Raw genomic sequence first — 12116 nt, 5'->3', positions numbered from 1 at the left:
AGCAAACCTGAGGACTGGGAGAAATTTAGAATTCAGCAGAGGAGGACAAAGGGTTTAATTAAGAGGGGGAAATTAGAGTACGAGAAGAAGCTTGCCGGAACCATAAAAACTGACTGCAAAAGCTTCTATAGATATGTGAAGAGAAAAAGATTAGTGAAGATAAACGTAGGTCCCTTGCAGTCGGATTCAGGTGAATTTATAATGGGGAACAAAGAAATGGCAGACCAACTGAACAAATACTTTGGTTCTGTCGTCACGAAGGAAGACACAAATAACCTTCCGGAAGTACTAGGGGACCAAGGGTCTAGTGAGAAGGTGGAACTAAAGGATATCCTTATAAAGTGGGAAATTGTGTTAGGGAAATTGATGGGATTGAATGCCGATAAATCCCTGGGGCCTGATAAGTACTCTGGGATGCAGACTAAAGAAGTGGTCCTAGAAATAGTGGATGCATTGGTGATCATTTTCCAACAGTCTATCGACTCTGGATCAGCTCCTATGGACTGGGGGGTAGCTAATGTAACACCATTTTTTTTTAAAAAGGAAGGAGAGAGAGAAAGCGGGTAATTATAGACCAGTTAGCCTGACAGCAGTAGTGGGTAAAATGTTGGAATCAATGATTAAGGATGAAATAGCAGCACATTTGGAAAGCAGTGACAGGATCGGTCCAAGTCAGCATGGATTTATGAAAAGAAAATCATAGAAACATAGAAAATAGGTGCAAGAGCAGGCCATTCAGCCCTTCTAGCCTGCACCGCCATTCAATGAGTTCATGGCTGAACATGAAACTTCAGTACCCCCTTCCTGCTTTCTCGCCATAACCCTTGATCCCCCGATTAGTAGTAAGGACTTCATCTAACTCCCTTTTGAATATATTTAGTGAATTGGCCTCAACTACTTTCTGTGGTAGAGAATTGCACAGGTTCACCACTCTCTGGGTGAAGAAGTTTCTCCTCATCTCAGTCCTAAATGGCTTACCCCTTATCCTCAGACTGTGACCCCTGGTTCTGGACTTCCTCAAAATTGGGAACATTCTTCCTGCATCTAACCTGTCTAAACCCGTCAGAATTTTAAACGTTTCCATGAGGTCCCCTCTCATTCTTCTGAACTCCAGTGAATACAAGCCCAGTTGATCCAGTCTTTCTTGATAGGTCAGTCCCGCCATCCCGGGAATCAGTCTGGTGAATCTTCGCTGCACTCCCTCAATAGCAAGAATGTCCTTCCTCAAGTTAGGACAAATCTTCTGGAATTTTTTGAGGATGTAACTAGTAGAGTGGACAAGGGAGAACCAGTGGATGTGGTGTATTTGGACTGTCAAAAGGCTTTTGGCAGGTACCCACACAAGAGGTTAGTGTGCAAAATCAAAGCACATGGTAATGGGGGTAACAGACTGACGTGGATAGAGAACTGGTTGGCAGACAGGAAGCAGAGAGTCGGGATAAACAGGTCCTTTTCAGAATGGCAGGCAGTGACTAGTGGGGTGCCGCAGGGCTCAGCGCTGGGACCCCAGCTCTTTAAAATATACATCAATAATTTAGATGAAAGAATTGAGTGTAATATCTCCAAGTTTGTAGATGACACTAAACTGGGTGGCGGTGTGAGGAGGACACTAAGAGGCTGCAGGGTGACTTTGTCAGGTTAGGTGAGTGGGCAAATGCATGGCAGATGCAGTATAATGTGGATAAATGTGAGGTTATCCACTTTGAGGGCAAAAGCACGAAGACAGAATATTATCTGAATGGCGGCAGATTAGGAAAAGGGGAGGTGCAACAAGACCTGGGTGTCATGGTTCATCAGTCATTGAAAGTTGGCATGCAGGTACAACAGACAGGAAGAAGGCAAATGGTATATTGGCCTTCATAGCTAGGGGATTTGAGTACAGGAGCAAGAAGGTCTTGCTGCAGTTGGACAGGGCCTTGGTGAGGCCTCACCTGGAATAGTGTGTCCAGTTTTGGTCTCCTAATCTGAGGAAGGACATTCTTGCTATGGAGGGAGTGCAGCGAAGGTTCACCAGACTGATTCCTGGGGTGGCTGGACTGACATGAGGAAAGTCTGGATCAACTGGGCCTTTATATATTGGAGTTTAGAAGGATGAGAGGGGATCTCATAGAAACATAAGATTCTGATGGGACGGGACAGGTTAGATGCAGGTAGAATGTTCCCGATGTTGGGACAGTCCAGAACCAGGGGACACAGTCTTAGGATACGGGGTAGGCCATTTAGGACTGAGATGAGGAGAAACTTCTTCACTCAGAGAGTTGCTAACCTGTAGAATTCCCTGCCGCAGAGAGCTGTTGATGCCAGTTCATTGGATATGTTCAAGAGGGACTTAGATATGGCCCTTACGGCTAAGGGGATCAAGGGGTATGGAGAAAAAGCAGGAAAGGGATACTGATGGAATGATCAGCCATGATCTTATTGAATGGTGGTGCAGGTTCGAAGGGCCGAATGGCCTACTCCTGCACCTATTTTCTATGTTTCATCCTGGTGGGGGATGGAAGTGTCGAGGGATTGGACGTCCATGGTGAAAAGGAGACGGTTGGGGTCGGAAAACTGGAAACTATTGAAGTGACAGAGGGCGTTGGAAGAATCGCGGATGTAGGTTGGGAGAGAGTGGACAACGGGAGGAAAAAAGAGTAGCGATAGGAAGAAAAAGTTCTGTGGGGCAAGAACAGGCTGAAACAATGTGTCTACCGGGGCAGTCCTGTTTGTGGATCTTGGGAAGGAGATAGAAGCGGGCTGTGTGGGGTTGGGGAACTACAAGGTTGGTGGTTGTGGAGGGAAGATCTCCAGAGGAGATGAGGTCAGTGACATCTGGAAAATGATGGCTTGATGTTCAGTGGTGGGGTCATGGTCCGGGAGAGATAGGAGGAGGTGTCAGAGAGTTGGCAATCAGCCTTTGCAAGGTAGAGGTCAGTTCGCCAAACAACAACAGCACCACCCTGGTCAGCAGGTTTAATGACAAGGTTGGGGTTGGATTTGAGCGAGCGGAGTGCTGCAAGTTCAGAGGGAGGTAGGTTGGAGTGAGTGAGGGGGTCAGGGAAATTGGGAGACGCCATTCACACCCTATCCAGATTAACCTTTTTCTAACCTCCATCAACACCACTGCAATTCGGCCCATCATCCCTTTTGTCTCTCATCTCTCCTGCGTTCCAACTTCCCCTTTCTGCACAGACCTTCCTTCCCTTTTGTTCTTTCTTCCCCTCCCCCTTTCAGTGCTCAAGAATGTGCTCTTTTCGAACATTCGGCAGTTTTGACAAAGGGTCATCAACTCGAAACGTTAACTCGGTTTTTCTCCCCACAGATGCTGCCTGATCCGCTGGGATTTCCAGCATTCCAGCCAAATTATAAATTGCTTGCTTTTTAATTAATTGAATGCTGATTTTGCAGCATTAACAGAGAGAGCATTTAATAGGCAAGCAGTAAGCTGCAATTGTATTGCAAGCTTCAACTGCTGCCTGAGCTGAGATCAGTTAGCGAGGGGCAACTCCCGCAGATCTTCCCCCAGACCTTACCGATCTCCGCCGATAGCAACCCCTTCATAGACGCCATCGGTGGTTCTGGAGATGATGTTGTTGAGTTCATTCGACATTCCACCGGAGCGAGACACGTACGCCACACTGCCAGGGCGGTACAGCTTGGAGGCCAGGATGTTATCCAGCATTCCACCCGTGTTTCCGATCTTGTAGCAGCCTGGCTTAATGCCACCCACCTGAAAAGGCACCATTATACTAACCATGAAACACAAGTTGGAGTCTGTTTTCAAAGAAATAAAGCAGTACTTTTCCACTCAACTTTTTTCTCCTGTCACAAAGGGACTGCTTCATGAAGTGCAGCTCCATGGGCACTCCCCAGCACTTCAAGTGCCATTTCCTCACACCAGCTTCGACAGCAAATATTGGCGAGCTATTCAACAGAGAGGCATTTCAATCAAGTGCTCACCCAATGTCCACTCATGCAGTGATCAGGAGCAGGAAACCCTGACTGATTTCCCCTCTCTCTCTCTAACCCAGGGGTCACTGGGCAGTGATCAGGAGCAGGAACTGTTGTGTATCTGTAAAGCATGCACTCCCACGTTCCGCCACCAGGGAGCGCATCCCCTGAAGTCCCAAGGTATCCCAGCATCACTTGGGAGCACTGTATATAAGCCGACCCCTAAAGCCTGCTCCTCACTCTGGAGTGTCTTAATAAAGACTGAGGTCACTGTTACTTTAACCTCCCTGTGCGCAGTCTCATCTGTGTTAGGAACACAATAACTGGCGACGAGTATACGAATCCAACGCAAAGATGCCGCAAACTGTGGGCATCCTGGAGAAGTTTTCGGAGGGTGAGGACTGGGAAGCCTATGTCAAACAGCTAGGCCAGCACTTTGTAGCCAATGAGCTGGACAGAGAAGGAAGCGCTGCAAAAAGGAGAGCGGTCCTCCTCACGGTCTGCGGGGCACCGACCTACAACCTCATGAAGAATCTTCTGGCTCCGGTGAAACTTACAGATAAGTCGTATGAGGAGCTGTGTACACTGGTTCAGGAGCATCTTAACCCGAGGGAGAGCGTGCTGATGGCGAGGTATCGGTTCTACACGTGCCAGCAATCTGAAGGTCATGAAGTGGTGAGCTATGTCGCCAAGCTAAGGCGACTTGCAGGACAATGTGAGTTTGATGGCTACCTGGGGCAGATGCTGAGACTTTTTTGTGCTGGGCATTGGCCACGAGACCATCCTACGAAAACTTTTGACTGTAGAGACACCGACCCTCAGTAAGGCCATTGCGATAGCACAGACGTTTATGTTCACCGGTGATAACACCAAACAAATCTCTCAGCACACAAGTGCTAGCAATGTTCATAAATTAACTGGAACTGTGTTTGCAAGCATAAATGTACAGGGCAGAAACCACGAGTCTGCAACTGCCAGCAGGCCTCAGGTGACCCAGATGACTCAGAGTCCGCAACAAAGGATGAATGCAAGGCAATTCACACCTTGTTGGCGTTGTGGAGGCTTCCATTCAGCCTATTCATGCCGCTTCAAAGGGTATGTTTGCAAGAGCTGTGGAACAATGGGGCACCTCCAACAAACCTGCTAACCACCACGTGGATCAAAGCAATTTCGAGCCCAGAAAGAGGAGGTAGATGCTGAAGCACACGGGGTGCACACATTTTCGACGAAATGTCCACCTATAATGCTAAACGTAAAATTGAATGGCTTACCCGTAGCCATGGAACTGGACACTGGCGCTAGCCAATCCATCATGAGTAAAAAGATGCTTGAAAGACTGCGGTGCAACAAGGCACTCAGACCAGCCCTGAGCCCCATCCACACGAAACTCAGAACGTACACCAAAGAGCTCATCACTGTCCTGGGCAGCGCCATGGTCAAGGTCACTTACGAGGGCACGGTACATGAACGGCCACTCTGGATTGACCCGGGCGATGGCCCCACACTGCTTGGAAGGAGCTGGCTGGGCAAAATCCGCTGGAACTGGGATGACATCCGAGCGCTATCACATGTCGATGAGGCCTCATGTACCCAGGTTCTTAACAAATTTCCTTCCCTTTTTGAGCCAGGCATTGGAAACTTTTCCAGGGTGAAGGTGCGGATCCACTTGGTCCCAGAGGCACAGCCCATTCACCACAAGGCGCGAGCAGTACCTCACATGATGAGGGAGAGTGGAAATCGAGCTGGACAGGCTGCATACGAGGGCAACATCTCCCCAGTAGAATTCAGCAAGTGGGCCAACCCGATTGTTCCAGTATTCAAAAGTGATGGCACGGTCAGGATTTGCGGCGATTATAAAGTAACTATTAATCGGTTCTCACGACAGGACCAATACCCACTACCTAAGGCTGACGACCTATTTGCGACACTGACAGGAGGAAAGACGTTCACCAAGCTCGACCTGACTTCGGCCTTCATGATGCAGGAGCTGGAGGAGTCTTCGAAGGGACTCACCTGCATCAACACGCACAAGGGACTGTTCATCTACAACCGATGCCCGTTTGGAATTCGGTCGGCTGCAGCGATCTTCCAGAGAAACATGGAGAGCCTACTCAAGTCGGTACCACGCACGGTGGTTTTTCAGGACGACATAGTGGTCATGGGTCAGGACACCGTCAAGCACCTGCAAAACCTGGAGGAGGTCCTCCAGCAACTGAATCGCGCAGGGCTGTGGCTGATGAGGTCGAAATGCGACTTCATGGCAACAGAAGGGGAGTTTTTGGGGAGAAAGATCGCGGCGGACGGCATTCGGCCCACAGACGCCAAGACAGAGGCGATCAGGAATGCGTCCAGGCTACAGAATGTCACAGAGCTGCGGTCGTTCCTGGGACTCAACTATTTTGGTACTTCCTACCGGGGTTAAGCACCCTCTTAGAGCCCTTACATGTGTTATTGCGTAAAGGTGAGAACTGGGTATGGGGAAAAAAAACAAGTCAATGCTTTTGAGAAAGCCAGGAAACATTTATGCTCCAACAAGCTGCGTGTATTGTATAACCCGTGTAAAAGACTCATGCTAGCATGTGATGCGTCGTCGTACGGAGTCGGTGTGTATTACAACAAGCTAACGTTGTGGGGAAGTTGCAACCTGTCGCCTATGCCTCCAGGAGCTTGTCCAAGGCCAAGAGGGTCTATAGCATGATTGAGAAAGGGGCATTAGCGTGTGTGTTCTGGGTAAAGAAAATGCATCAGTACCTGTTTGGCCTCAAATTTGAGCTGGAAACTGATCACAAGCCCTTCATATTCCTGTTCGTTGAAAACAAGGGGATAAATACTAATGCCTCAGCCCGCATACAAAGGTGGGCACTCGCGCTATCAGCATATAACTATAATATCCGCCACAGGTCAGGCACCGAGAACTGTGCGGATGCTCTGTCGGCTAACATTGCCCACCACAGGGTGGAAATGGTGCAGCCTGCAAACTTGTTGATGGTCATGGAAGCGTTTGAAAATGATAAATCACCTGTCACGGCCTGCCAGATTAGGACTTGGACCAGCCAAGATCCTCTGCTGCCCCTAGTAAAAAAACTGTCTACTGCATGGGAGCTGGGCCACCATCCCCATTGAAATGCAAGAGCTAATCACGCCGTTCCAGCGGCGAAAGGACGAGCTGTCCATTCAGGCAGACTGCCTGTTGTGGGGGAACCGCATAGTGCTACCCAAAAAGGGCAGGGAGACGTTCAGCTCGGATCTCCACAGCACACACCCGGGTATAGTAATGATGAAAGCGATAGTCAGATCCCACATGTGGTGGCCCGGTATCAATTCTGACTTAGAGTCCTGCGTACGGCAATGCAGCGTGTGTGCTCAGTTGAGCAACATTCCCAGAGAGGCACCACTAAGTTTGTGGTCCTGGCCCTCCAGACCATGGTCGAGGATCCATGTCGACTATGCAGGCCCGTTTCTCGGTAAAATGTTCCTGGTGGTGGTGGATGCTTTTTCAAAATGGATTGAATGTGAAATAATGTCGGGAAGCACCGCCACTGCTACCATTGAAAGCCTGAGGGCCATGTTTGCCACCCACGGCCTGCCTGACATACTGGTCAGTGACAACGGGCCATGTTTCATCAGTGCCGAATTTAAAGAATTCATGACCCGCAATGGGATCAAACATGTCACCTCGGCCCCGTTTAAACCAGCCTCCAATGGGCAGGCAGAGTGGGCAGTACAAACAATCAAACAAAGCCTTAAACGAGTCACAGAAGGCTCAATCCAAACCCGCCTGTCCCTGTGAATGTAGGTGGAAGAATCATGAAAGGGTTAATAAAATGGTTCAAGGAATCAATAAGTAAGGAAAGGCAGACTTGGTTTCTCGTGAGAAAGTAGGGGGTAAAGTAGCTTGTGTGACCATCACTGATAAACAAGGGTTTATGGCCATGACTTGATAAGGTGCACATTTGCCTCGTGTGATTAAGCTGGGCTATTCCGCTCGTAAAAGTATAAAGTGTTCTAAAGATAAACAGGCTGTCAATTCATGAAGCCCTAGTAACACACTGTGATTGATGAAGCGGGCCATACCTCCTCTAGTTTGTAAGAATAAAAAGGATGTGTCTGTAAGGATAGGCAGACCTTTTGTCTGCTTGCCCCGGAATCTATAGACTCTGTGCTGGCAGTTTGGTAACAGGTCCGAAGCTGCTTCAATAGAAACATAGAAACATAGAAACATAGAAAATAGGTGCAGGAGCAGGCCATTCAGCCCTTCTAGCCTGCACCGCCATTCAACGAGTTCATGGCTGAACATGAAACTTCAGTACCCACTTCCTGCTTTCACGCCATACCCCTTGATCCCCCGAGTAGTAAGGACTTCATCTAACTCCCTTTTGAATATATTTAGTGAATTGGCCTCAACTACTTCCTGTGGTAGAGAATTCCACAGGTTCACCACTCTCTGGGTGAAGAAGTTTCTCCTTATCTCGGTCCTAAATGGCTTACCCCTTATCCTTAGACTGTGACCCCTGGTTCTGGACTTCCCCAACATTGGGAACATTCTTCCTGCATCCAACCTGTCCAAACCCGTCAGAATTTTAAACGTTTCTATGAGGTCCCCTCTCACTCTTCTGAACTCCAGTGAATACAAGCCCAGTTGATTCAGTCTTTCTTGATAGGTCAGTCCCACCATCCCGGGAATCAGTCTGGTGAATCTTCGCTGCACTCCCTCAACAGCAAGTATGTCCTTCCTCAAGTTAGGAGACCAAAACTGTACACAATACTCCAGGTGTGGCCTCACCAAGGCCCTGTACAACTGTAGCAACACCTCCCTGCCCCTGTACTCAAATCCCCTCGCTATGAAGGCCAACATGCCATTTGCTTTCTTAACCGCCTGCTGTACCTGCATGCCAACCTTCAATGACTGATGTACCATGACACCCAGGTCTCGTTGCACCTTCCCTTTTCCTAATCTGTCACCATTCAGATAATAGTCTGTCTCTCTGTTTTTACCACCAAAGTGGATAATCTCACATTTATCCACATTATACTTCATCTGCCACGCATTTGCCCACTCACCTAACCTATCCAAGTCACTCTGTAGCCTCATAGCATCCTCCTCGCAGCTCACACTGCCACCCAACTTAGTGTCATCCGCAAATTTGGAGATACTACATTTAATCCCCTCGTCTAAATCATTAATGTACAATGTAAACAGCTGGGGCCCCAGCACAGAACCCTGCGGTACCCCACTAGTCACTGCCTGCCATTCCGAAAAGTACCCATTTACTCCTACTCTTTGCTTCCTGTCTGACAACCAGTTCTCAATCCACGTCAGCACACTACCCCCAATCCCATGTGCTTTAACTTTGCACATTAATCTCCTGTGTGGGACCTTGTCGAAAGCCTTCTGAAAGTCCAAATATACCACATCAACTGGTACTCCTTTGTCCACTTTATTGGAAACATCCTCAAAAAATTCCAGAAGATTTGTCAAGCATGATCTCCCTTTTACAAATCCATGCTGACTTGGACCTATCATGTCACCATTTTCCAAATGCGCTGCTATGACATCCTTAATAATTGATTCCATCATTTTACCCACCACTGAGGTCAGGCTGACCGGTCTATAATTCCATGCTTTCTCTCTCCCTCCTTTTTTAAAAAGTGGGGTTACATTGGCTACCCTCCACTCGATAGGAACTGATCCAGAGTCAATGGAATGTTGGAAAATGACTGTCAATGCATCCGCTATTTCCAAGGCCACCTCCTTAAGTACTCTGGGATGCAGTCCATCAGGCCCTGGGGATTTATCGGCCCTCAATCCCATCAATTTCCCCAACACAATTTCCCGACTAATAAAGATTTCCCTCAGTTCCTCCTCCTTAATAGACCCTCTGAACACTTTTATATCCGGAAGGTTGTTTGTGTCCTCCTTAGTGAATACTGAACCAAAGTACTTGTTCAATTGGTCTGCCATTTCTTTGTTCCCCGTTATGACTTCCCCTGATTCTGACTGCAGGGGACCTACGTTTGTCTTTACTAACCTTTTTCTCTTTACATACCTATAGAAACTTTTGCAATCCGCCTTAATGTTCCCTGCAAGCTTCTTCTCGTACTCCATTTTCCCTGCCCTAATCAAACCCTTTGTCCTCCTCTGCTGAGTTCTAAATTTCTCCCAGTCCCCAGGTTCGCTGCTATTTCTGGCCAATTTGTATGCCACTTCCTTGGCTTTAATACTATCCCTGATTTCCCTAGATAGATGTAAAGATTGAAGGTATCTGACTCGATTGTTGTCGAATGCAGCTGACCACCCGAAATAGAACTTAACATCCAGAGTACTGCTCAGCTACCGCACGAGACCCCGCTCGCTCACAGAGGTGCCCCCAGCTGAGCTACTCATGAAAAGGACACTTAAAACCAAACTCTCACTGGTTCACCCCAACCTGCATGATCAGGTAGCGAGCAGGCCGCAGCAAAATATAAACAATGGTCGGGCCACTGTGTCACGGGAAATTGATCTGAATGACCCTGTGTATGTGCTAAACTATGGACATGGTCCCAAGTGGATCGCGGGCGCGGTGATAGCTAAAGAAGGGAGTAGGATGTTTGTAGTCAAACTAGACAATGGACAAATTTGCAGAAAGCACCTGGACCAAACGAGGCTGCGGTTCACAGACTGCCCTGAACAACCCATAGCAGACACCACCTTTTTCGAGCCCACAACACACACTCAAAGGATCAACAACACCACCCCGGATCAGGAAATTGAACCCATCACGCCCAACAGTCCAGCAAGGCCAGGCTCACCCAGCAGCCCCGCAGGGCCAACAACACACCAGCCCAGCAAGGGCACAGCCTATACACCAGAACAAACATTTGTACCGAGGCGGTCCACCAGGGAAAGAAAGGCTCCCGACCGCCTCACCTTGTAAATAGTTTTCACTTTGACTGTGTATCTGTAAAACATGCACTCCCACGTTCCGCCACCAGGGAGCGCATCCCCTGAAGTCCCAAGGGATCCCAGCATCACTTGGGAGCACTGTATATAAGCCGGCCCCTATAGCCTGCTCCTCACTCTGGTGTGTCTTAATAAAGACTAAGGTCACTGTTACTTTAACCTCCCTGTGTGCAGTCTCATCTGTGTTCGAAACACAATGGGAACCCTGGCTGATTTCCCCTCTCTCTAACCCAGGGGGTCACTGGGCAGTGATCAGGAGCAAGAACCCTGGCAAATTTCCCCTCTCTCTAGCCCAGGGGTCACTGGGCTGTGATCAGGAGTAGGAACCCTGGGTGATTTTCCCCCCTTCCAACCCTAGCGAGTGGTTAGGATCTGGAATGCGCTGCCTGAGAGGATGGTGGAGGCAGATTCAATCGTGGCTTTCAAAAGAGAATTGGAGAAGTACCTGAAGGAAAAAAGTTTGCAAGGCTACGGGGAAAGGGCAGGGGAGTGAGACAAGAAGTGCTCTTGCAGAGAGCCAGCAAGGACTTGACAGGTCGAATGGTTACAGCACAGAAGGCCATTTTATGATTCTAACCCGAGTCTCTGGACAGTGATCAAGAGCAGGGACCCCAGCTCATATGCCCCCTCTCACTATCCCAGGGGTCACTGGGCAGTGATCAGGAGCAGGAAGCCTGGCCGATATCCCCTCCCTCTAACCCCGGGGTCACTGGGCAGTGATCAGGAAGCCTGGCTGATTCTCGCCCCTTCTCTCGCCAATGGGCACCACGGCACCTCGACTGCTGCCTCTGCTGAAATCAGCTGTGCAAAGATCTGGATACCCGCAGTTAAATGGTCACTTGAAACACACGAGTGCTTGCACAGTGCTCCAGTATGGAGCCAACATCTCAAGGAGAGCAAAATATATTGTTGAGAATATAAATTAAATGGAAAAAAAAATATTTGAAGAGTGACTGAAGTTACTGAGCCAGACTGTGTGAAGGAGCTGAACACTTCACTCAATAATGAATGATCTCGATGGGTCACATTATTCGGCTCAGAAGCACCAAGTCAGCTTCCTGCAGTGGGGTCACCAGCGTCCAAAAACATTGTGGAAACGGAGGATAAAACACAGCTGGATTACAGGCACTGAAGTCTAAAGCCAAAAAACTATTATCTTACCCTAGTCAGCCTAATGATGCAGACACCTTTTTTCATCTGCCATCTTGATTAATCTCTCATTACCACCCCCTTTTGCTTT

The 12116-nt window shown here is 48.5% G+C and overlaps 1 protein-coding gene across 1 annotated transcript in view; it reads right to left on the bottom strand.

Annotated features, from left to right (window-relative positions):
• Nucleotides 1–12116, bottom strand: part of aclya (ATP citrate lyase a) — a 107253-nt gene that overhangs the window by 32848 nt on the left and 62289 nt on the right. Inside the window, exon 18 of the mRNA XM_070864606.1 lies at nucleotides 3516–3712. Within this exon, the coding sequence (XP_070720707.1) occupies nucleotides 3516–3712 (197 nt within the window). The remainder of the gene's footprint in view (nucleotides 1–3515; nucleotides 3713–12116) is intronic.

This window comes from Pristiophorus japonicus, chromosome 21 (genome assembly GCF_044704955.1).
Source record: "Pristiophorus japonicus isolate sPriJap1 chromosome 21, sPriJap1.hap1, whole genome shotgun sequence".
NCBI classification, from domain to species: domain Eukaryota; kingdom Metazoa; phylum Chordata; class Chondrichthyes; family Pristiophoridae; genus Pristiophorus; species Pristiophorus japonicus.
Note: the sequence above shows the minus strand (reverse complement) of the source record. Positions and strands in the feature narration are given on the sequence as shown.